Genomic DNA, 25,906 nt, shown 5'->3' on the forward strand with positions numbered 1-25,906 from the left:
TGATTTACTTTCCAGGGGTTTAAAAGCTTTTATTTAATCCTTTTTGTCTTAACTTGAGTCGATGTTTGAAGTGAAAATGAAGTTTCAAAAGAACGCAATGCTTTTGGTGTAGAAAAACTTCAGAATATTTGTCTTTTCTGTATCTTTCAGGAGTGCGCAGGTTATGTCTAGGGGGGGAGAAAGGCAGGACTCACCCAAAATGATTCACTGAATCTCTCCCATATAGTTTTCTTTCTGTCCAAACTCTCTTCTCCAACAGGAGAAGCAAATTCACCGGCTCCAAGGGATAACTTTAAAAGTGACTTGTTGATTAATAAGCAAGATTTATTGATAGAATCATGAAATGGTTTGGGTTGCAAGGGACCTCAAAGCCCATCCAGTTCCACCTCCTTCTCTTCTCCAGGCTGAACGACCCCAACTCTCTCAGCCCGGCCTCATAGCAGAGCTGCTCCAGCCCTTGGATCATCTTTGTGGCCTCCTCTTCTTAATTCCAGTTCCATTATTCCTTCAATACATTAAGCTCAATAAGCTTTTCAGCTGCATAAAGAATGAAACAAGTGCATGGGGTGAGTGGGTAACGGCAGCTGCTTCCTCAAAGAACTGAAAAAATGGGGATGGTTTCCAAAGGGTGGGTGATGTCCCACAGCTGATGCAGGCTTTGAATGGTTTGTCTGGTTTGTCTTCGTAATGTTTGGTTGGAAAAGACCTTTGAGATCATCGAGCCTAACAGTGGGGGGAGCCTTTGTATTTTATCTCAGGATGAAGTTGCTCTTGGCCATCCTGCTCCTATTGCTTTTTTTAATTAAGAAAAGTTATACCCTATGATAAATCAGGCTGGAAATTTGAGGAGGTAATTTGGAGTAAGCACATTTAAGGGAAAATGCAGCTTTCCACGTGAGATTTCCCCTTATAGTTCCCTTTCGCCAAGCTACCCCCACCCCAAAAAGAAGTGGGAAACCCTCTAGAGAAGGAAAAGAGGTTGAAAATCAGCACATGAGCAAAGTCCAGGGCTGTGTTTCTCCAGCCGAGAACAACCAGAGATCCTGGCAGCATCCAAGACTGCTGCAAGGTAGCAATGAGGTGGTGGGGGGGGAATATTTGAGGATACTTATAATCAGGTATCTTTTATTTCCTTGGGTTTGTGTGGATATGTCATGCATTAACTATCTCAGACCACCGTATGGCGAAGCCGTTCGGATATTTATTATCATGTAAGTGAGCCAAGGGGAAAAACTCCCACTGATTTCAACAGGTGGCAGGAAAAAAAAAAGCAGAGACGCGCTTTGAAAGCGGTCTGAGAGGCTCCACGGGAGCTCCTAGACACCACACTGTAAGGAATGTAGTAACTTCTGACCTTTTCCCATTTGGTTTAAGGAAGCTCATGGCATTTTTCTGGGTTGGGAAAGGCTTGGGCGCTTCTGAGCGGTGCTAAAAAACGGTGAAAGCCCTGCAGAGCGTGGACACAAAGTACTGGAAATCATCAAAGGGAGCAAAGCTGAGCCCACACCCATGGGTTTGTGCAAACCACTGCCGCCACCAACTCCATCCCTGATTAACAAGCTCAGAGCCCCTCAAACATCCTTCCCCAGGGGCAGGAATGGGATTTGGGGGATGGTTCCCCACCAAGATGGGGTTTAGCTGCACAATTGTGTCTTAGCCACAGCGAAAAAAACTCTCTGAAAAGCCTGGAGATAAATAACCAGGCTGTAACGGCTCCATCTATTGGGTAAAAACACACGACGGCTCAAAACGCACATGGAAAATTAATTCGGGGGTGGGGGGGAGAATATCAGAGGGGATTCAAAGCTGTTATCGCCACTTACAGCTTAATTGGCCACGATTATAGGAACACTTCTTGGTGCTATTTGAAATCAGAATGAAGGTAGCAGCGAGCTGCTTTGCAGAGATCAGAGCGAAGTCAACCCGATGAGATGCCGACATGAATCGCGAGTTATTGCCGTCTGGCCAAGGTGTTGGGGAAAAGGGGCTTGTTTAATGCATCACATGTCGGGCACAATGAGCTGGGGCTCCCCAGGCTTTGGTGTGACACAGGCTAACGGGGGGCAAGGTTTGGGGTGGCGATAGCATCATGGGATGGTTTGGGTTGGAAGGGACCTCAAAGCCCATCCAGTCCCACCCCTGCCATGGGCAGGGACACCTCCCACTGGATCAGGGGCTCCAAGCCCCATCCAGCCTGGCCTTGAACCCCTCCAGGGATGGAGCAGCCACCCCTGCTCTGGGCAGCCCGTTCCAGTCATGGTGAAGAAATTCCTCTTTCTATCTGGTCTAAACCTGCTCCCCTCCAGTTTATACCCATTCCCCCCCGTCCTATCACTACAAACCTCTGCGATGCTCCAGGGAAGCGTTTCTCTGTGCTTCCACTCGCTTTTCAGGGAAGCTGGGGCTACAAAAAGCACAAAAAACCACCCCCCAAGCCCCCCAGACCCACCGCTTCTCCCCACTACAACCCAAGAGCAGGCTGCCAGCCTCCCTCTGTATTTCTAGAGGCTTTGTGAGATGCCGCTTTCCCTCGGGGAGGCTGAAAAACAGCCAAACAAACTCCGTCAGGGGGCGGGGGGGCTCCGCACCGCCCGGGGGCCGCGGGGATGGGCGTGGGGGCCGCGCTTCGCCCCTCCCGGGGGGCGGGGGGGGCACCGAACCCCATCCCGCATCCCTCCCTCCGCCCCCCGAGCGGCGGGGCTCGCCGCCACCGGGACCTGCATCTCGCACGGCTTCGTCTCCGATTTTTCTTCCTTCTCCTCCGCCCCCGCCGGCTTCCCCCGGGGAGCAGCGTCCCCGCCCCGGGGGTCCCGGAGCCGTCGGCGAGGAGCGGGGGGGGGGAGGGGGGCTGCCGGGGACCCCGGGGGCTCGGGGAGCGGCGGGGAACGAGCCCTCCGGTACCGGGAGAGGGAGGAGAACCGGTCCCCGAGCCCTGGGCGAGCGGCACCGGCTGGAGAGCGGGGGGACGCGGTGATCGCCGGCGGCACCGAGCGCTCCGCTACCGGTACCGGGAGGAGGGGACGGGGAGGAGCGGTGCCCGAGCGCTCGGCTGCCGCTGCCGGCGGAGAGGGGAGAGGAGAGGACCGGGGAGCCGAGGGGAGGCAGTTCCCCATCGCTCCGCTGCCGGCGGGGAGGGGAGAGGGAAGCACCGGGGAGGGAGCGGCAGCGCTCGATCCCTCTGCTGCCGGTACCGGGGGGGAGAAGGGAGAGGGAAAGCGGTGCTCGAGCCCTGTGCTGCCGGTACCGGGGGAGAAGGCAGAGGAGAGGGGCTCCGGGGGGGCGCGGGGGGCAGTTCCCCATCCCTGCGCTGCCGGTACCGGGGGAGAGGGGAGGAGAAGAGCGGTGCCCGAGCCCTTTGTTGCCGGTACCGGGGGAGAGGGGCGCCGCGGGGCTCCGGGGGGCCGAGGGGAAGCAGTTCCCCATCCCTCTGCTGCCGGTACCGGGGGAGAGAGTCGAAGCGCGGCTCCGGGGGCCGAGGGGAGGCAGTTCCCCATCCCTGCGCTGCCGGTACCGGGAGAGAAGGCAGAGGAGAGGGGCTCCGGGGTGCCGAGGGGGGCAATTCCCCATCCCTCTGCTGCCCGTATCGGGGCAGAGGGGAGGAGAAGAGCGGTGCCCGAGCCCTTTGCTGCTGGTACCGGGGGAGAGGGGCGCCGCGGGGCTCCGGGGGCCGAGGGGAGGCAGTTCCCCATCCCTCTGCTGCCGGTACTGGGAGAGAAGGCAGAGGAGAGGGGCTCCGGGGTGCCGAGGGGGGCAATTCCCCATCCCTGCGCTGCCGGTACCGGGGGAGAGGGGAGGAGAAGAGCGGTGCCTGAGCTCCTTGCTGCCGGTACCGGGGGAGAGGGGAGAAGAGCGGTGCCCGAGCCCTGTGCTGCCGGTACCGGGGGAGAGGGGCGCCGCGGGGCTCCGGGGGGGCGCAGGGTGCGAGCATCGCGGGCGGGCGGGCGCCCCCCCCTCCGTCCCCGGTTCCCCCCGCGGGGCGCGGCGGCCCCGGCCTCGTCCTCCGGGGCGCGGGGAGCGGCGGGGCCCGGCATGCGGCGGCGCCGGGACGGCTGCGGGGCTGCGCTGAGCTCGGGGCGGCCGGAGGCCCGCGGTGGCGGCTCCCCCCGCCGCTCGGGGCCGCTGCCGGGGGCTGGGCTGGGCATGGGGCGCCGCTCGGAGCGCTGAGGCGGCGGGGGAGGAGGAGGAGGAGGAGGAGGAGGCGGCCGCCCATGGCGAGGGGCCGGCGGGCGCCGTTGCTGCGCACGCGGCTGCACGGGCTGCGGCTCATGTGCTCGCGGCGGGCGGCGCTGCCGCGGCGGGCGCTGTGGGTGCTGGCGTTCTGCACCGCGCTGGGGCTGCTGCTGTCCTGGTCGTCCAACCGGCTGCTGCACTGGCTCGCCTTCCCCTCGCACACCCAGGTGCGCACCGAGTGGAGCCGCCAGCTGCCCTTCCCCGCCGTCACCCTCTGCAACAACAACCCGCTGCGCTTCCCCCGCCTCTCCAAGGGGGACCTGTACTACGCGGGGCACTGGCTGGGGCTGCTGCTGCCCAACCGCACCGCGCGGCCCCTGCTCACCGAGCTGCTGCGGGGCGACGAGGCGCGGCTGCGCTGGTTCGCCAAGCTCGCCGATTTCCGCCTCTTCCTGCCCCCCCGACACTACGAGGGCATCAGCGCCGACTTCATGGACCGCCTGGGCCACCAGCTGGAGGACATGCTGCTCTCCTGCAAGTACCGCGGCGAGCTCTGCGGGCCCCACAACTTCTCCGCGGTGAGTGACCCCAGCTCCCCACGGACCCCCTTGGCACCCACGGCTCCCCCCGGACCCCCCTGCTGCTCCCCAGCTCCCCCCTGCTGCCCCCCCGAGCTCCCCCCGCACCCCCCTGCTGCTCCCCAGCTCCCCCCTGCTGCTCCCCAGCTCCCCCCTGCTGCTCCCCAACTCCCCCCGGACCCCCCTGCTGCTCCCCAGCTCCCCCCCTGCTGCTCCCCAACTCCCCCCGCACCCCCCTGCTGCTCCCCAGCTCCCCCCGGACCCCCCTGCTACCCCCCCAGACCCTCCCTGCTGCTCCCCAGCTCCCCACAGACCCCCCTGTTGCCCCCCCCTCCCAGCTCCCCCGGACCCTCCTTGTTGCTCCCCAGCTCCCCCCTGCTGCTCCCCAGCTCCTCCCGGACCCTCCTTGCTGCCCCCGGACCCCCCTGCTGCCCCCTAGTCCTGCTACCCTCCGCCCTCCCGGACCCCCCCGCCTCTATCCTCCGACACCCCCCCTGTTGCTCCCCAACTCCCCTCGGACCCCACTGCTGCGCCCCCCAGCTCTTCCCGGACCCCCCTGCTGCCTCCCCCCAGCTCCCCCTGGACCCCCCTGCTGCTCCCCAGCTCCCCCCTGCTGCTCCCTAGCTCACCCCGGACCCCCCTTGGCACCCCCAGCCCTGCTACCCTCCGCCCTCCCGACCCCCCCCGCCTCTCCTCCGACCCCCCCCCGCCGCTCCCCAGCTCGCCCCGGACCCCCCTTGCCGCCCCGGGACCCTCGTGCTGCCCCCCAGCCCTGCCACCCTCCGCCCTCCCGGACCCCCGCTGCCTCTCTCCCGATCCCCCTGTGCTGCTCTCAGCCCCCTCAGACCCCCCTGTGCCCCCCCAGACTCTTCTGCCCCCCCTCCCCCAGCCCCGGGTGCGTCTTTTTCCCACGGTCGCGTCTTTTTCCCACGGTCGCGCCGCTCTTGGGGGCGGGCGGGGGGGCCCCAGGAGCCTCGAAACCCTCTTTGCAGCCCCCCCTCCAAAGCAGATCAGTGCCCGTGAAGCTCTTTTTGAGTGTTTATTTCTGCTCTGGACTGAAGAGGGTTTCTTTCGCAGGGGTAACTCTGCCATCAGCATCAGGCGGGGGCTTGCTGCCCCCCTCCTTTTTATTTTCAATTAAAATAATAATAATAATCCTGCAGTCATCCTAGCTACTCCTGTCACATTTTCCCTGTTGCTTCTATAGTTGCATCGTGACTTTTTTCCCCGTCTCCAGCTGGGAGGCAAAGTTTCCTCAGGTGAACCGTGGCTGCAGATGCTCAGGCTGAGCTGGGCTCCATCCCGCGGGGAGCAGGGAGGAGGATGGGGGGGGGCTGCTGGCAGCTGGGTCCCTCCCGGGCCGCCTGCCAGGACTTGGCGTGGGGCGGGCAGCCTGCTCTTAGTTTGCTCGCCGGCTCCTTTGGCTGCCCAGCAAATTCCTCGTGGGTTCGCGGGGCTGCTCCCTGCGCAGCTGTGTGGTGCTGTGCGCCGTGATTTGGGTTGCAAATGACAAGCTCTGCTAATTGGAGCTGCTGCTTCTACCTTCTCCAAAGAGCCCCTCGCTCCTTCTCTGGGGGATGTGCCCAGCAGGAGCTTGGCCAAGGGTTCTGCCAGGGGATCAAACCCCGAAACTTAGGGGGCAGTCTCTGAAAAAATTCCTGTGGGACTGTTTGCAAGCTACGATGCGGTAAGAGGAGATACTGAATTGCAGTTATCTCTAAATGAAAGCTGAAACCTGACTCTTTTAAATGACCCTTTCTACTTCATTGATAGCAGCTGGATGTTTATTGTGCTGGAATATTCTGCTTTTCCAATCTCTGCAGTTATCCAGGAGAGAGAGAGGGGTGTACGCTGTGATTAAGTACTTGCTGCTCTTAGTGGTGATGATGTCTGTAGGGAGAGATAACTAGTCTGAGCTGTGGCTGCTCCGCACGCTGGAGAGGAGTTGAATTCCCTGTTCTGTAAGTGCTGCCTGAGATGCATACCTAAAATCAAAAGGAATTGTCTCTTTGGACTTGTCACATCAGCCTGGCTGGCTGCTAAATTGTAAAGGGGAGGAGAGAGAAAATCCCTGCGGGATGGATTGAGATGCCCAGGAGTGTCGAGTTGTCGTGTGCTGCTGCAGAGATGAGCAGACATGCTTCAAATCATGTTGAGACAGGCCCGTTCGAGCAGGACAAGCGTGCAAACCTGTGCAGTGGCACAGGGAAATTTGGGAGTAATGAGTGGAAACAGGCACTCAGCCTCTGGGCTGTGCAAAGCTGCCTCTCTCTTCCAGTTCCCCAGTTTACACGTGTGTTGCTGTTTGCTAGTCATCAGTAGGGCTTGTGTGCGGGTTGTAGTGACCTCCTGTTCCGAGTTGTGGTGAGCAAGGCAACATGAATCACACTATCTCAAGAAATGTAGAGCCTGGAGCGCTGTTTTGGCTTGATGTGGGTGAGGGATGCTGTAGGGAGTGGCTGCAGGAGTTAAAGGTAACTGATAAACCGACTGTTTCTCTGCAGCAGCTGTTTTATGCTGCTGAGGAGGGCTAACAAACGCAGTCTTCTCCATCAGATCTGAGAAGCCACCCCTCTAGTGAGAGGAGAGGGGGGTGTGTCAGCCTTGAGAGTCTTTCAGGGAGCTCGCAGCATGGGTGCCGGGGAGCGCTCTCCTGTCAGACCTGTGTAAGCACATAGAATTGTTCAAATGGGGAAACAGGAAAAATAAAAGGGAATTTTTCCCTTTCTCCCCCTCCCAAAGGGTGTGTGGCCCCAAGGAGGGACACCAGGGCAGAGGGAGATGGGAGCCCTCTGTGCCAGGGGAAGAAACTGCATCTGCCTTCCCTGCACCAAGTTGCTGGATGAAGCAGAGTGAGGGGGGGACACGGTGCCAGCTCCCACTGTCGTGACACGTCCTTCCTCCTCTCTGTTTTAAAGCGAAAGAGAGTGACCTCTGCATTGTCCTTGAGTAAAGGCTGAGGAGCTTTCTCCACCTGTGAATCCCTAGCAAAGGCTGAGGAGCTTTCCCACCTGTGAATCCCTAGTAAAGGCTGCGGAGCTTTCCCACCTGTGAATCCCTAATAAAGACAAGTGTTTCTGGAGGAGGTGCTGGAAACAACTTCTCAGGGGTTTGGTTTGTGTCCGGAGAGCTTGTAGCGGGGCGACCTCGCTCCCCGAGTGCATGTGGTCTGGGATCGAGGGGCCAAACCCAGGGCTTGGGGTTTGCTGCGAGGAATTGGGCGGCCCCAGACATCCCTTTCGTTCTGGGTTATTTGAAGCTTATGCTTTTCTTCAGAGCTGGGAGGAAATGACACCAAGGAGGGGCAAGAAAATTGCATGGCTTGAACTGGGCATGGGTGGGAAACAAAGCAGGTGAAAAAGATCAAATGCAGACTGAATAAATGATGGTGTAAAGGGTATTTTGCAGTTTTTATACCTGCTTGGATCCTCAAAGAGCGTTTTCTGTCTCAAAAGATAAGAGTGAGGTAATGCTTGCAGGGTTACAGCTTTCATTGGGTAAAAAAAGAAACCAAAATGACAAACTAGACATGGTTTTGAGCAAATAAGTCCTTAGATCTGAGGCAGAAGAAAAGGCTCTGGATGAGAGAGCTGGTCTCTTTTTATTCTTTTTGACTCTGTTAGTGCATCTCAAACAAGAGGTAGCCTCTCCTTTCAACCTTGCTTTGTTTATACCGTTGGGGTGCGGTAGCAATTGCACTTCTGTAACGTGAAAAAGCAAAGGGCGACTTGAGAGTAAGCCCAGCAAAACTTTTAAACTCTTCCAGGGATGGGGACTCCACCACCTCCCTGGGCAGCCTCTGCCAGTGCCTCAGAACTCTTTCAATGAAGAATTTTTTCCTCATGTCCAGTCTGAACCTGTCCTGGTGCAACTTGAGGCCGTTTCCTTTTGTCCCATCACTTGTCACTTGGGAGAAGAGCCCAGGACCCACCTCACCACAACCTCCTTTCAGGCAGTTGGAGACAGTGATGAGCTTTGCTTGATTCCACCAGGCTCTCTTTGTTTCCAGACGGTTTGCCTTGCCCTGTGCTTATTGATTTCTTTTGATTTTTTGGGGGTTTGAATTTGTTATTTTTCTTTCCGACAAAATTATTAATACATCCCACGAGCTGGGATTCACGAGCTAATTACATCACCCTGATTTAATAACTTCCCAAGTACAACCTGTCACCTGCGGCTCTGCCTGGGACGCTGGAGCTGGCGACCTGCCCCGTGCAAGGACGTCGCGGGGAGGGCTGGTGGCATTCGGGCTCCATCCTGACTCAGTGAAATGAGCTGAAGGCTGTGATTTATGGGGCTGCTTCGAAGGCTCTGCAGTCGATACTTGTTAGTGGTTTTATTTGCTCGCCGTTTATTTGCTCTCAACGCTTTGTACGTAATCCCAGAACAGGCACCTGAAGGGGTGAACTGGGTGCTGCTTTGCTGCAGGAAAACGAAGGTATTTTGCTGTCTGCCCCCCAAAAATAAGCCACGTGCGATGTGAAGCTGACACCCAGCACGCTGAATTAATGAGGCATTTCCAGCGCTGCGTTCACATCGGGTTTCGTTGTGCCTGTAAGCGCCGCCAGCTCGGATGGACCGAGGCTCGGAGGAGCTGCAGGCACCGCGTTTAGCACCACCATAGCTAATTGTGCAGTAATTCCAGCACACGTGTGTTGGTTCTGTTTGTTTGGAAATTTTTCTCCCTCTGCTGCAAACAAGCTATTTTACCCAATTCCTTTTTTGACCCCGGTTATCCGAAATTTTTATTTTAATTATTTCGAGGAGGGGAGCGGGTTTTAGCACAAGTTCCAAACATAACTGAAATCTGGCTTGCTGCTACCGTTGCGTCTGGAAGGGAACGGGGTTGCGTTTAATTATGCTGATGTGGGGCTGAAGCTTTAAATATGCTCCCGATTTGTACAACTGCCGTTTAAGTGAACTACGAGTGGAGCCAGTTGGATTCAGTCTTGCTCATTAAAGCAGCGATGCCAAGTCCGTGCTCTGTTCACCAGACTGCAATGGCATTAAGTAATATTGCTAATTTTGTCTTAGTTAGCGTCAGAGAATCCAAGGAGAAATGAGGACTGAATTACTGCTCAAAATGATGCTCGCTGGGAAAGATGTGCTGGTTCTGAAGAGGGTTTTGGGGCAATTTAAGGTCTGTTTGGGTCAATTGGACCCTGCTTTGAAGTTAGATATTGTTATTTTCCCGTAGAGTTGGTTGTTGAGGTGATTGTGACTGCAGTTGGGCTGGGGAGTAAAAATTGAAATTACCTGGGCTGGACTTGGGGGTGTTGGTTGATGAGAAGCTCGATGTGAGCCGGCAGCGCGCGCTCGCAGCCCAGAAGGTCAGTCGTATCCTAGGCTGAATCCAAAGCATTAGGATCATCAGGTCAAGGGAGTGAATTCTCCCTCCTCTATTCCACTCTCGTGAGACCCCAGGTGGAGTTCTGTGCCCAGTTCTGGAATCCCCAACAGAAGGAGGAGATGGAGCTGTTGGAATGGGTCCAGAGGAGGCCACGAGGGTGATCCGAGAGCTGGAGAACCTCTGCTATGAGGACAGGCTGAGAGAGTTGGGGTTGTTCAGCCTGGAGAAGAGAAGGCTCTGTGGAGATCTTAGGGCAGCTTCCAGCACTGAGAGGGCTTCCAGGAAAGCTGGGGAGGGACTTTGTACAAGAGTCTGGAGACACACGACAAGGGGGAATGGTTGCCCAGAGCAGGGGTGGCTGCCCCATCCCTGGAGGGTTCAAGGCCAGGCTGGATGGGGCTTGGAGCAGCCTGGGTCACTGGGGGGTGTCCCTGCACGTGAGAGGGGGTTGGAACTGGGTGGGCTTTGAGGTCCCTTCCAACCCAAACAACTCTGATTCCCTAATTTCCTTTCCTATTCCCAGTCCTCTCCCTCTGCTAGTCTCTAACCCAGCCAGAAGTCACCCCTGAGTCTTGATCTGTTTTGGAGTGTGGTCCTCTTTATCCTTTTCTCCTCTCTTCCCTAAAGTGGGGAACCCTGCTGTCACAAACCCCTGTGATAACGCAGCTGATTCATTTCACTCTCAGGCAGTTCTGGGAATTCGTCCTCTGGGGTTTCTTTCTCTTCACCCTGAGCGCTGCAATTTCATGCAGTGGGAGCAGGTATTTGTAATTTGATTTTGATTGTTCCACTCCCTTCGCCCCCAGTTTTGTAATTTACTTCTGGAATATAAAACAAACTCCAGCAAAACATCTTCCTCAACACCCTTGAGCTTTAAATTTTTCAATAATAAAGTGTGAACATAAATTAAGAACTCGAGCTGTTACTAATCTCATGACCACACTCGCTCACATGCTGATTTTCCTACGGTATATTAAATCAAGAAGAATGGCCCATTATAATACAATTAGCTGTGATTCACAAGCAGGAATTACTGTCGCCAGTGTGAGAGGAGAGTTGCATAATACGATTCGAAAACACTGAAACCTTTGTGGTTCGGTTGTTAGTTTCTTTGGTTCTAGAGAACCAAAGAATGGTTTGGGGTGGAAGGGTCCTTAAAAACTTCCAACCCCCGTGGATCCAGTTACTTAAAGCCCCATCCAGCCTGGCCTTGAACCCCTCCAGGGATGGGGCAGCCACCACTGCGCTGGGCAACCCGGGCCAGAGCATCCCCATCTTCATTGTGAAGAATTTCTTCCTAATGTCTAATCTAAATCTTCCCCCTTCTAATTTGAAGCCGTTCCACCTTGTCCTGTGTCTCCATGCCCATGTCTGTACATGTTGTTAAAGACGTGGTCACCTAAAAAAAGTTACTGGCTTCAGGGCTAGAGACGAGAAGTATGGGAGTTAGTAGGAAATATGTGATTCTTTTTAACATCCCAACAAGATCAGCTGAGGTGATTTCCTTTCTTTTTTCACCTCACACAAAGGAGGAGTGTGCATTTGATAAGCTACTCTGATCTGTTGTAACAACTCTCGTGGTGCTGGAAACATCTGGAGAGGTTTGCAGATGCTCAGACAAGGCAAGCAGAAAGATGCCAAGTGCCGGGAAGAGCTTTGAGTTTGTGGTAGGTGGGTGGTGGGATTTGTGCTATCCAAACATTAAAAATAGCGCACGATGCGCTCCTCTGCATTTCGTAGCCTGGCTGACTCACCGGTCTGTCTACCTTTTTATTAGCATTGTAGGCGTTGCTGTTTTGGGGATCTTCCTTGTTGGCTTGTCATCCTGTCTTGGGTGGTGATTGCCTCTCAGGGAAGGTGCTGGTGGGATGTACCACGGTCCCTGTGCCGCTTCCGGAGCGAGTGATGGAGACTTGGAAAAGGGGGAGGATTTTCCTTTACAGCACCCTGCACTGTCATAACTGTTCATATGCTTGTAAGGGGAATGGAAAACAACCCTCGGCTTCAGAGATAAAATTAAACTTTGTATGCTACGGAAAATAACAGAAAGGTGTTCCTATAGAAAGTCTATCATCCCATCCTAAAATATTTAGAGTAAGGTGAGCTGTGAGTCCTCTCTAGCCTCCAAAAGGGTCCTGAGGCTTCTCCAACCTGACCTTGAACACCTCCGGGGACACCAGGCCACATCTTCCCTGGGCAGCCTAGGCCTCCCCAGCCTCATGGCGAAGAATTTCTTCCTAATGTCTAATCTAAATCTTCCCCCTTCCAGTTTAAAGCCCTTCCTGCTCGCCCTGTCGCTGCATGCTAGATGTCCTCACTGGGTGACTGGAGAAACCAGCCTCCTCGAGCAGCACCAGGATGGTGCAATGTCCTTCTGTACAACCAGGCAGGCGAACCCAAGCGTCTTTCTGCGGAAAACACTGCGTTTTGTTTTGGTTCCCTTCCACCTTTATGAAGTGGGTTTGCTCCTTTGGCCTTTGTTTCCTGCCTGTCTTATTACAGTTGAGTTCCAGTGGAGATGAAGGGAAGATCGAACCATCAATGCCAACCCCGTGAGCCCTGCCGCTGGGTGAAGACGGGTTATTAGTGGGACTGCTGACTTTTCGGTCTTTAAAGACCCAGTGCCAAGAGGGCTGGCAGTGCCGTGACTGGGTCTTCACCTCTAATTTTCTGATCCGCAGGATCGCGGTCCCTTCTCACCTCCCTGCTGGTGTTGGGTGGACTCACACTGAGAGTTTTGACTTTTGTCGAGGAACAACAAGAAGCACAAAAGGGTCTGAGATGCCTGGAAAGAAGCGGTTTCCCAGCAACTAAACAGGAGCAAGAAAAAAGCCAGACAAAACGCTTGGTATCTGGCAATTTGTTTGTTTTAGAAGGAGTTCCTGAGACATCAGCGTGTGTTAGTCTGACACTTGCTCGGTTTTCATCTCCTCTCCTCCGGGTTCAGAAAGGCAATGCCCTTTTCATGTTAGACATCAAGAAAACAGGCTCCTGTCTGCTGATCTGGGGATCCCAGCTGTAGCAGGAGGCAGCCGATCGCGTTATGCGCAGAGCTTGTTTGCTTACTTAGCTTTTAAATATCAAACCCAGCGGCAATTAAATACGAAGGCCAGGTCGGATGGACCTTGGGCAGCCTGGTCCAGGGGGAGGTGTCCCTGCCCGTGGCAGGGGGGTTGGAATGAGGTGATCTTTAAGGTCTCTTCCAACCTAAACTATTCTGTGATTCTATGTTTGTGGCCAGCATCGTCTCCATTTGCAGTGAGGAGCTGTCATTTGCTCTCCTGGCTCACGTGGCCATTGGACATAGGGAATTAATAAGCATTAAATGACGCTGAAAGCTTGTTTTGACAGCCAGGTTTGCATGCAAAGGAAACCTGACCCTGTTTATTTTGCAATAGACAAAGTATCCCACTGAGATTTGCTCCTGACACACATAACCAAAGTTGTGCATTTGGACCAGAGAAGGGTTTTCCCCGAGGCTCCGCTCTTCGTGAGCTGTGGCTGGGGGTTAATGAGGGTTAAAGTTTGCCTGCAGCCCTGTGCTGGCGAGCACCGATGCTCTGCGTGTGTTCATATGTGCGTTTGTGAATGTAGATGAGTGGCTGATGAAAACTTCTGGTCTTTTAGTCAAAAACCTGTTTGTCAAGGAGAAGGCAGGATTGCTGGCTTCTTTATTTATAGCCACAGAGGTGTTCTTAGTATAGGAATGGATGTGCTTACCCCAAACAAGATGTGAGTGATTCTCAGGGCTGCTGTGATCCAAGTGAAGCCTCGCAGCAGCAGAACCATTCATTGGCTGCTGCCCCTTCTGTACCCGATGACTAACGGGAGCAGAAAATACCATCTCTGGGAAAACAGCTCCAGGCTCTTCCAGTAAAATGTGTCATTTTATCGGCTTATTCATCTGCTTTACACATTAATTTCCTTCAGTCCTTTATACTATGCCTCAGATTTGCGTATTTACTCTCCTCCTCTGCCGAGATGGTGCTATAACCTGGGCTGGCAGGCGTCCCGTTTGGCTGTGTGGTACCAGAGGGGTGCAGGGGTTCGTCTAGAAGCAATCGAACCCATCCCACCTTTTCCGTCCGCTCCCCAATCGCAATACGGTTGGTCACTATTTCCCTGTTAACACAAAGCTTACGCGACTTTTGGTGTTTCAAACAAACTCCTACGCGCGTCATCTCACACGTCGGCAATTACTGATGCCAAGCGCCAAAGCCTCTAATTAGCTCCTCAAGGCTCCTCTTGCACAGCTTTTGGTAAGCCCGTAGCATGGTCAGACAGAGGGTGGGAGCGGCACTGACGGCAGGGGTTAGGCACGGTAACGCTCTGCCTACGGGGGCTGCGACGTGCCAGGCGCTTCTGCTGGGGTTTTACACCACCTGGATGGAAAAGCAGAGGGGAGGGTGGTGGCAGCCCTGCTGCGGTCCTGCCCGCTGCTTGGGGGATGCTTACGCTGTGCTGGGTGTGGACCGCTCCCAGCTTCATGTCTGGCATCCAGAAGCCACTTCTCCACCTCGAGTGAATCATAGAATCATAGAATGGTTTGGGTTGGAAGGGACCTTAAAGATCATCCAGTTCCAACCCCTCTGCTGTGGGCAGGGACACCTCCCACTGGATCAGGCTGCCCTGAAGCGAAGGCAGAGAGCAGTGCAATAAGGACATAGAGACACATGGCAGCGAGTGCCTGTGCCGAGCTGGTGATGTCTGAGTTGCTGCTCTGACACCAGTGCAGTGGGCTTGATGCTGACGATGAGGAGTCCAGCTCTCCGTCTCGGGCACGGGGGCTGCTGTGCTGTGGGAGGGACCCCAGACTGCTGCTCGCTTGAGAGATAACGCACCGTTACCTCATTACTCCGCAACGATGTGGTGATGATGTAGCCGCAAGAAGCCTAATAAAAAATGAATCTTGCCATGTATAATGCATAACTTCCCTCCTCCCCCTTCTCACCTGTATTCGAGAATAAAAAATCAGGCAATTTCCTAGCAAGGGAGAGTGACATTTCTATTTTTAAAGGGCCATTTATAAATAACGGCATTATTTCAGTCTTTTGCAGAGCAAGGGTGCGAAGCATCAACCTACAACAGACCAGGTTTTGCTGCAGCCCTTCCAACTTCCACTCCCTGTTTATGCTGTGCAGGCACGTTTTCTCTTGACCTATTTTTTGGTGTGTGTTTGTGATAAGCCCCAGACGTAATGGTACTTTTTTATGAGTTAACAGAGTAATAGATTTGGAAGGAGGGTTTCTACACGTTTGCTAATAGCTCACCTGTGCGATTATTTTATGCTTTGGTGAGTTCAGCCTGAGCAGCAGCAGGAGGCGGGCTGGGGAGTTGTACCTGTTTAATGTTACGTGGCGAGTCAAAACGGTGTTTCAGCAGCTCCAGGCTTCGGAAAGAGCAGCTGGAAAGCTGCCTGGCAGAGAAGGACCTGGGAGTGTTGGCTGACAGCGGCTGAACATGAGCCAGCAGTGGCCCAGGTGGCTGACAGCATCCTGGCTTGGATCAGAAATGGGGTGGCCAGCAGGAGCAGGGAGGGGATCGTCCCCCTGTGCTCGGTGCTGGTGAGGCTGCACCTCGAATCCTGGGTCTTCCAAGAAGGACATTGAGGGGCTGGAGGGCGTCCAGAGAAGGGAACGGAGCTGGGGAAGGGGCTGGGGAACAAGGGTTATGAGAGGAGACCGAGGGACGTGATGCTGTTGAGCCTGGAGAAGAGGAGGCTGAGGGGAGACCTCACCGCAGCTCCTGGAAAGGAGGTTGTGGTGAGTTGCGTGCTGGGCTCCTAAGTAATAAGTGATGGGATGAGATGAAATGGCTTCAATTTGTACTGGGACAGGTTCAGATTGGGCACCAGGGAGAATTTCTTTTCTGAGAGGGTTCTCCGGCCCTGGTAGAGGCTGCCCAGGGAGGTGGTGGAGTCCCTGTCCCTGGAGGTGTTTAAATACAGGTAGATGAGGTGCTCAGGGATGGTTCAGTAGTAGACGGATACAGTGGGACTGAATGATCTCTAAGGTCTGTTCCAACCAAACGATTCTATGATTCAAGTCTCTTAATGGAGAGACTGGAATTTAAAGCCTTTTCTTGCTCTTGCTGATGGGGTGGAGGAGCCTTGCTTTCAGGCACCTCCGAGTGGGTCTCTGCAGCGACGTGCTCTCTGCCAGCTGCTCTCCCAGATTTGCCCAGGAGGGAGAAGGAGCCGCAGCTCGGGGCTGACGGGCCGAGAGGGGCTGGGTGAACAGGTAGCGTGAAGATGCAGGAAAGGGACAAATAAAGCATCGCCTGCCGACCTCTCCTGACACCCGCAGCACAATTCTCATTTCCTCCTGCCATGTGCTTTAAGGTCTCGCTGCAATTTATTTGGCTGATTATAAACCACAACCACAAGCGCTTTTGTGAGTCATAGAAACACCGACCTGACCAGCTGCTTTATAGCAAGCGTTAGCGCCAGCTCTGCCCAGGCAGCCGTGCTGCAAGCTTCCAGCCCCTGCGAAGTCAGGAGGGCAATGTGGCATCGCTGCAAGGAGCTCGTGGCTCGCCCTGCCTGACAGGAAGGCTGAGATCATTGCTTCCTCACCGTGAAAATGGAAAAGGTCCACCCTGAGCTCTCACCTTGATTTCTTCCCGCTAGCGATAACTCTGTAAGCTCCCAGTCTGATGTCACCGAGCAGTGGGTCTGCAAAAGCCCTGTTGGTATCCGGAGGTCTAAGAGATCTGGCTGCTGCCCGCGTGGAGCAGCGGGCACTGAGTTTAAAGCGGGTTATTTCACCGAGAGCGGCTCTGCGTGAGCCCTGGGGCTGTAATTAATAATCTCACTGCGTGGCAGAAGATCGCTGCTTGGCATCGATGCGCTGCGCTGGTCGATAGGAGCTCTGCTGCAGCGCGGAGCCATCGGCATCGTTCTCCTTGCAGCGCCTTCGTTAAGCTTGGCTCATACTGATGGGGTTTGCAGGCGTGTGGTCAGGACAGGTCAGAGGGTCATTCCAAGCCATATTTTAGTAGCAATTGGGATGGAGGATATTTGATTTTAAGCCCCTCACGGCGTGGAGCTGAGCGCTTTCACGCTCAGTGCAGGAGTGGGGGGAGCGAGGAGTCAGGCCAGGAGGACCGAAGGCAGTGGCTGGACAAGATCCAGACGTGACAAAATGGGTAGATATTCCAGAGAGGAAATACTCCAGAGAGAATTTGTTTGAGAAAGGGAAAACACTTGGGGGTTTTTAGGGGAGAGGAAAGCTTTTGATTTGGTCTGGGCGCTGCAAGTGCCTATTTCCAGCCCCAGTGTGCCGCAAGATTTGGTTTGCAAGGAGCTTGAAGTATACATGAGCAGGAGGATGTCCTTGACACCCCAGCTCTTAAGGGTTTTGCATCCCACTGTTAAATTATTTTGGCTACTATTAATGGAAAAATAGTAATAATAACCCTCTAGTCTTTATCAGTCTCTGCAGATGCCTAAAAATCTCCAATAAGTCGGGGCTGCGTCACAGGCAGCCGCAGCCCAGACCTGCTATTTAGTGATGAGCCACAGTGATAAAGGAACAAATTCCTCCAGTTATTTGGTGTTTCTTCCCTTCTTTGAGCGAGTCCTGGTTTCATCTCCTCCACTTGCCCATGTGCTTTAGTTCAGGAGGTTTTGGCTGCCTTTTGGAAAGGTTGAACATTTTCCATTGCGTTTCCTTTCCGCCTGTTTTAGCGAGTTAATTTAACCCCACCAGGTGGGTGCCTGAGGAGCCTGCAGAGCAGCATCGCTGTGCAAACTAGAAGCATGCTGAAAGATTAGAGGCAAATTAATTCCTGTCATTTCTAGCTCTTCTGGAAAGTCATTTCCATTTTCAGATGTTGTTGTAGGGACGCTAAGATGCTCTCAGTGCCTGGAAGAAGAGGATGGTGCCCTTGGCTTTTGGGTTGATGTTTCGAGCCCAGGAAAAGAAAGATTTAAATGCCCCAGGTTGAATGCGGGGGGTGGATTTTGAGTTTGTGCAAATAGAAATTGGAGGGGAAAGGGTGAAGCAGAGAAAAATTGCAGTGTAAGCATAGGCTGGATATTTTAGTTGTGGGGTGTTGAAGACATGGGTGGGGCATGGAGATGGGAAATCTGGGGCTCTTGGGAAGGTCTGGGTATGGCAGGGAGGGATTGTGCTACAGGGAGCAACGTCCTGCTGAGTTTACAAGTGCAGAGGGGATCAGAGGGGCCTTTTATTTCCATAGCAGAGCTGTGGTGCTGCAGCTGAGCCGCACGGATGCCATGGACTTGTCCTCATGCAGCCCAGAAGCTGGATGGTAAAACCTTGGTCTCCATCAGAGCAGGGAAGGCAGAGCTCCCTGCTGGGCTGGGCTCAGCTCCACCGGTGCGTTATCAGGAATGCAAGGTGATTTGGGGAATCCTCAACATAAGAAGGATGTGGAACTTCTGGAGTAGGTCCAGAGGAGGGCTATGAGGATGATCCGAGGGTTGGAGCACCTCGCATACGAGGACAGGCTGAGAGTTGGGCTTGTTCAGCCTGGAGAAGAGAAGACTCTGGGGAGACTTTATAGCGACCTTCCAGTACCTGAAGGGGCTACAGGAAAGCTGGGGAGGGACTGTTCACAAAGGCTTGTGGTGATAAGATGAGGGACAATGGGGATAAACCGGAGAGGGGAAGATTTAGACTCGAATTTCTTCGCCATGAGGGAGGTGAGGCCCTGGCCCTTGTTGCCCAGGGAAGCTGTGGCTGCCCCATCCCTGGAGATGTTCAAATTCAGGTCGATGGGGCTTTGAACACCCTGATCTAGTGGGAGGTGTCCCTGCCCATGGCAGGGGGGGTTGGAACTTCATGATCTTTAAGGTCCCTTCCAACCCAAGCTGTGCGATGATTCCATGAATCCTGCGGTGCCTCCTTGCCGCTCAGGACTTGGGGCTCCCAGAGCTTTCCAGCCACGCTCAGCTCCAATAACCTCGCGAAGGAACCAATTTGCTTTTCAGGAGCGTGGAGCGATGGGAGCAGGTGCTGGTTCAGAGCAGGTGGGTGCTGGGTCAGTGGGCAGCGAGCACCCTGTGCCGGCGTCGCTGTGTTGAGCCGAGTTTGCTTTCAGACTGTAATTTCCTACTTAATCACGTTGAACGATATTAAAAAAACAACTCTGCATCTTCTATCTAAGGAGCTTTGTCACAGCAGACAGGCTGTGCTGCAGCACATCTTTTTCCCAGAGTGTTTGTGTGGGTTTGGTTATACTTATTAATTTTTCATTTCCTTGTGTATCGTATAATCACGAGCACTTAGAGGAGAAAATGAAAGCATGGACATGGCTAAATGATTCAATTAATCACAGGTTGCCTGTCCAGCCTCTCTAGTGGTGGTTTACCAACAAGGCTTCCTTCACCTTCCTACATTAAATAATATATATATTTAGAGGCAATTTCCAGGTGGAGGCTTCTTGAATAAGATGGCTGGGCTGGACTGCATAATAGCTACGCTAATATGACTTGTTAGCCTTCATAATACCAGTTTCATATTACTACCAGTGATAATTACAGTTAAAGCTGCTAAGTGTCGTGCAGAAGATACAGCACTAAAGTGATCCCTAAACAAAAATAACACTCTCAGCAGGCACTGGCAGAGGCTGCCCAGGGAAGTGATTGAGTCCCCATGCCTGGAGGGGTTTAAAAGATGGGTAGATGAGGTGCCCAGGGATGGTTTAGTAGTGGACAGGTATGGCTGGACTCGATGATCTCAAACATCTTTTCCAACCAAGTGATTCTATGATGATTCAAGCATTTTTGGTGATGGAGATCACATCCGAGGCTTCATTAACCATCTCAGCACCAACCTTCATTCCATCTCATATGCATCATTTAGCATCACTACACCTTAGGAACACCAGACCGTTATCCTGCTGTAGAAAACAGCTTTATGGTGTTTCATCTGAAAGAGGAGACATTGAGATGAGATCTTAGGAAGAAATGTTTTGCTGTGAGGGTGGGGAGACCCTGGCCCAGGCTGCCCAGAGCAGGGGTGGCTGCCCCATCCCTGGAGGGGTTCAAGGCCAGGTTGGATGGGGCATGGAGCCCCTGATCCCATGGGAGGTGGCCCTGCCCATGGCAGGGGTGGATGTCCCTTCCAACCCAAACCATTTTACTGTTCCATGATGACATGTCTGTAAGGGTCAGCGTGTCTGGGCTGTTTTCAGATGTGTACAGCAGCAAGTTTGGGGAAGGAGGCTCAAGTCCATGCTCAGTTGGTCTTTCTTCCTCTTCTGCAGCTCACTTGAATTTTTTTTCCCCTCATTTTTCAAAAAAGAAGGGGCTTGTGGCAGAAAATGGGACTCAACTTCAAAGTATGGGAGACTCATCAAAACAAGAGATGTTATTACAATGAAGAAGTGGGAATTTGAGCTGCTCGGGCAGAGGTGTTGCTTGTGCTGGTGTGAGTTATATGAGGTTTTGCTGCAGAAATTACCATAATGCTTCAAAATAAGGAGCTGCCGTCCTGTACGGCGTAGGGGCAGACCTGGCTCCCTCCAGAACACCGCCAGTGTTTAAAGCAGCACGTGTAAAGTCATCTGCCTGCCTGGAATGGCTTTGCAGAGATGTGAAGGGTCTTTTAAACAAATCCCTTACGGCATCGGCAGCACCAGGGACTGAACAGGGCCATATGTTGGCACATATATATTCAGCCCAAGGCAATGGATTTAAGGCTTTGTGGAGCTACGGGAGAACTTATTCTCCATGTGCCTTTTGTTGCGTGGCCTAAAAATTTTGCAGGTATATCATGGAATGGTTTGTGTTGGAAGGGACCTTAAAGCCCACCCAGTCCCACCCCTGCCCTGGGCAGGGACACCTCCCACTGGATCAGGGGCTCCAAGCCCCATCCAGCCTGGCCTTGAACCCCTCCAGGGATGGGGCAGCCACCCCTGCTCTGGGCAACTGGTTATCCACCTGGCTTGCTGCCTTTAGTCACTCTGATGTCTTCAAAGCCCAAAGTATTTATGTTACCAGTGGGAATCGTTTGTGATGCGAACCCGGAGCCATTGGCAGCACCAGAGTCTATCCACAATATCGCGCTGCTGCAGCTTTCTGGTTGGTTCTCAAAATGAAATCTACCCTTCCTATTCCCAAGGGATAATCAGAAGCGTGAGGTTGCTGGATGAGAAGGTCAACGTGAGCCGTCAATGTGCACTTGAAGCCCAGAAAGCGTATCCTGAGCTGCATCCAAAGCAGTGGGACCAGCAGGGTGAGGGAGGGGATTCTGCCCCTCTGCTCTGGTGAGACCTGAACTGGAGCCCCGTGTCCAGTTCTTCCTCAGCACAGGAAGGACGTGGAGCTGTTGGAATGAGTCCAGGGGAGGCCATGGAGATGATCCAAGGGCTGGAGCACCTTAGCTATGAGGACAGGCTGAGAGAGTTGGGGTTGTTCAGTGTGGAGAAGGCTCCGAGGAGATGTTAGAGCAGCTTCACGTACTGAAAGGGGCTCCAGGAAAGCTGGGGAGGGGCTGTTGGTCAGGGAGTGCAGGGAGAGGATGAGGGGGAATGATTTTCAGCAAAAAGAGGGGAGATTGAGATGAGATGTTAGGAAGAAATGTTTTGCTGTGAGGGTGGGGAGGCCCTGGCCCAGGTTGCCCGGAGCAGGGGTGGCTGCCCCATCCCTGGGGATGTTCAAGGCCAGGTTGGATGGGGCTTGGACCAACCTGGTCTAGTGGGAGGTGTTGGAACTGGCAAGGGGGTTGGAACTGGATGATCCATTCTCTGATTCTTCCTATTCCCTAGAGAGAATCAGAAGTGTGTGTCTCTGCCAGGCTCCCCCACCTCCTCATTAGGCGTGAGGGTTATTTTTGTCTACATTCAATTAAAAGTTGATTAATGAGTGCGCTGGCGATGCTCTCCTCTCAGAGCCTGTGAGGAGCAAAACAGTTCCCCACAACTGGAGCCCAGAAACAGAAGCAGCGTTTCATCAAGTGATTTGTTTGTTTGCCCACAAAACCCATCAAAGCGTGTTATTTACCTTTACCTGCACCAAGATTTCTCGCTTAGCTTGGAAGGCAAAGAGAAGCGCATCGCTCTCAAGGATTTTGCTGTGCTCTCGTGGTACAGGAGCTGTCGTTTATCCCTAAATGTCACTGGCAGGATTTATGTGTTTTGAATAAAATGCAAAATGTACAAGGCAGATACGATCTTTGAAACGAGAAAGACCCTTGCAGAGCCACGTGAACAGCCTGCCAGCAAAAGTACCAGCATATATTCATTAGAAGAGACTCTGAATAAGCTGTTTCAGATGGCAAATTAGACTGCCAGGAAGCTCCGGAGGGGAGATGTGTCCTGCCAGTCTCGGTTTGCATAGCTGTGTATCCCAGCAGCTCCTTAGACAACAAGATTTTCATCTTTAAACCTCATTATTTCAGATGCTGCTGGGTTCCTGGGCTTTCCACGAGGAAGGCAGGGAAGGACTGGGTGCCTCTGTACCTGGTGCCATGCTAAGGCAAGGTGCAAGCCCTGTTGGGGTTCAGTCTTAATTTCAAATATAATGTGATAACTTGCTCTTTCCTTGAGCACCCTGATGTAATGGGAGGTGTGCCTGCCCATGGCAGGGGGGGTGGAACTGGATAATCTTTAAGGTCCCTTCCAACCCAAACCATTCTATTATTTTATGGTTCATATTTTGTAGCCCAGCTGCCTTAGAGCCTTCTGCAGCCCTGCACCACCTCTTCTCCCTGGTAGCCACTGACAGGACAAGGGGAAATGGCCTCAAGATACACCAGGGGAGATTTAGGTTGGATATCAGGAGGAATTTCTTTACTGAAAGGGTTTTCAAGCATTGACGGAGGCTGCCCAGGGAGGTGGTTGAGTGCCCATCCCTGGAGGTACTTAAAAGAAGACTAGATGTCTTACTTGGTCTAGTGGTGGACTTAGCAGGGCTGGATCAATGGTTGGACTCAATGATCTTAAAGGTCTTTTCTAGCCAAAGCCATGATGTCATCCTTTGCTTGCCCAGATGGTCTGGTTGGGTTTCACCTTGGCCGTGGCGGTTGCCCAAGGGAGTTCTTGCTTGTATGGAGTAGTACTAGTACTATGGAAAACACCTGCTCCTTGCTGCTTGAGTCACCACCTCTTTGAATTTTGCCCAAACACTTGGGAAAAAGTGTGAAATTTGAAAGAAAATTGAAAATATGGAGTCTTCGATTTCAAATCAGGGATTCAGAGGATGCTTGCCAGGGTGTGGATATGATGTAATTTCTGCTGTGGAGCTGGAGGTGCTGTTCTGCAGGGGAAGACCAAGCCATCTGCCAGGGCTTGTGGAGGCGAGAAATGGTTTCCCTTCTGCTTTTTGTGTTGCTGAAGTGCGGTGCCAGGCAGAGCGACTCTCCCGAGGCTTGTGCGGGCTTGGAGCCGGAGTGTGGATCCAGTAAACACAACTCCAGGGCGGGTGAGGGAGAGGTTCACCTTCATTTTCCTTTTCTCGTGCAAAATTCTTGATCCCATGGATCGAGCAGGGAGCGACCTCAATAGCCTGATACAAACAACGATGCCAGCAGCTTGTGGGGACAGTGGATTATGGTGATGGGTAGTGGGGACTGCTCTGAAGGTCCCTCCTCATTCCTCCATGCCGGCCTCAAAGGAGAGCAAACCACTATGGAAAATCACTGATGTTTGCTGCTGCATCTCAACCTTGTTGCCAGAGACAGCTTTGAAACAGGCTCCTGGGCAACCTTCCTGTCTTAGAACAGCTATAGGGTCCAAGACTTTTGTAGAATGAGACAATAGGAGGAAAATTAGTCCTTTTCTTTAGCCGCATGTGACCTGATTGTGTATCCTGTAGTTTTCTCCTCCAGCTTGCTGTGATAGCTGCAACCCCGAGGAGGAAAATCACTTATCCCCAGGTGCTCCCAGTCTTCTCTCCTCCACTCACTACCCGCTCGCGGGGGAGGCTGTTCCTTGCTTGCTGTGTTTTGGTGTTGTTTTTATTCCACACACACCCCCCACCAAAGCATCTTTCTGGACTTACTCATGCAAAAATCTGTCACCTTTTTTTTATCCACGCCTGCTCGTCCTGGGGCTTTCAATCATTCCCAAGACAATCTGTGGCACCGGTGGTATTAATATTTCCACTTGACAGACTTTGTCCGGTCATTAATAAGTAAATTCAACAGCTAACAGGACCTCATTGACCCACGTCTGCTCAGGGTGACCTCCCACCTCTGTCCCGTTAGCCAATTTGTTACTCAATTTATAGCCTGTGTCCTTGGTTCAGGGTGACTGAGAGCGGAGCACGTGTGTCTGTCGCACCATCGTCCTCCTTGTTAATACATCGCCTTCCAGCTCTGGTTACAGGCTTTCCTGCAGCGAATGGGTAATGAAAAGCCTGCTGCCCCTGGTAAACAGCTCTCTGCCTGCAATTTATTTCTACAAGGTCTTTTTGAGCTTTGTTTAATTGGGATCGCGTTTGGCCAGAGTTACCTGCAGGTCGGCTTGCAACGTGACTGTCCATAAGGAGCATGAAGAAGGGTGGATAGAAAGCCTCATGCTGAAACCTGTGTAGTAGTTGGGCTTGATTAAACATTCTATCTGCCCTTATAGCTCTGGATGCTTGGCCAGCTTGTTTTCCTGCTGGAAAAGGTATTAGAGCATCCACTTTCCCCAGCAGTGGTTCCCAATCCATCTCCCATGCAGAGCGGAGCAGCTTCTCGGCGCGGCAGGGGGATGCTGGCCCAGGACATTTCTCCTCGCTGCCTTCATGGCTGAGTAACTCCATTTCTCCGGACTTTCTCTATTTGTGCTTTTCAGCTGGGGATTAAATGCAGAGATGTCACAGAGCCCGCGTGTGGCACTGACCTGGTTTGAGGAGGAGACCTGGGACTCGTGCCCAGAGCTGGGCGCCTGCATCATCTGCTTGTAGGGAATATTTTTCAGGGGCTGTTGACAACTCAAGATAATAATAATGAGCTTCATTTTTGCACCTTATTCTCTCCCCATCCACAGGCCAATTTCATGCTTTATTATGATTTCAATGTTTTACTTTATGCCGCAAGTGGAAAATTATGTTAGGATTCAACGAAGCTCATTAGAGCACATTAAAGCTCTCTGTGAGATGGTTCTCCGGAATTAGAGGCTTTAACCTTGTTTAGTTAAAATTCAAAGCCAAGTCTGGCCATGGCAGGACTGGAAGGGATGGTTCATTCCGAGGTTAATGCACTTTATCAATCCACTTAAAATTCCCTTCGTTTTTTTTCCGCCGGCTGGTGCATCGTGCTCATCCAGGCAAGTCTGTGCCGAGTCTTGGGATAGAGCAAGCGTGCTGCTTCTCAAAGCTGCCGTGGGTCAGGGCGGTTAATGCAGATTTTAGTAGGTTTTGGGAAAGAGTTGAGCATAAAGTGATTTTTTTCCTCATCTGACACTGTCACCGGCTGCTGGTCTTGGTATAGGATTTAAAGTTGCTTGGGGGAGCTTGGCCACCCTGTAGGTGAGTCCATCCTACGATTTGGGTGGAGAAGGCTCTGGGGAGACCTTAGAGCAGCTTCCAGTGCTGAAAGGGGCTCCAGGAAAGCTGGAGAGGGGCTCTTTACAAAAGCATGGAGTGATGGGAGGGTCTCTTTACAAAAGCATGGAGTGATAGGACAAGGGAGAATGGCTTTAAATTGGAAGGGGGAAGATTTAGATCAGACATTAGGAAGAAATTCTTCATGATAAGGGTGGGGAGACCCTGGGGAGGCCCAGGTTGCCCAGAGCAGGGGTGGCTGCCCCATCCCTGGAGGGGTTCAAGGCCAGGCTGGATGGGGCTTGGAGCCCCTGATCCAGTGGGAGGTGTCCCTGCCCATGGCAGGGATGGGACTGGATGGGCTTTGAG

General features: G+C 53.2%; 1 protein-coding gene across 4 annotated transcripts in view; it reads left to right on the forward strand.

Annotated features, from left to right (window-relative positions):
• Positions 1 to 25,906, forward strand: part of LOC138731202 (acid-sensing ion channel 2) — a 308,363-nt gene that overhangs the window by 237,538 nt on the left and 44,919 nt on the right. The window contains exon 1 of one of the 4 annotated variants that reach the window (XM_069877010.1): positions 4,174 to 4,748. The exons of the other annotated variants lie outside the window; for them this stretch is intronic. Coding sequence (XP_069733111.1) covers positions 4,209 to 4,748 — 540 coding nt within the window. The 5' untranslated portion in view covers positions 4,174 to 4,208. Of the gene's footprint in view, positions 1 to 4,173; positions 4,749 to 25,906 lie in introns of those variants that run through there. 4 annotated transcript variants of the gene reach the window in all.

The sequence above is a fragment of the Phaenicophaeus curvirostris genome, chromosome 26 (assembly GCF_032191515.1).
Source record: "Phaenicophaeus curvirostris isolate KB17595 chromosome 26, BPBGC_Pcur_1.0, whole genome shotgun sequence".
NCBI classification, from domain to species: domain Eukaryota; kingdom Metazoa; phylum Chordata; class Aves; order Cuculiformes; family Cuculidae; genus Phaenicophaeus; species Phaenicophaeus curvirostris.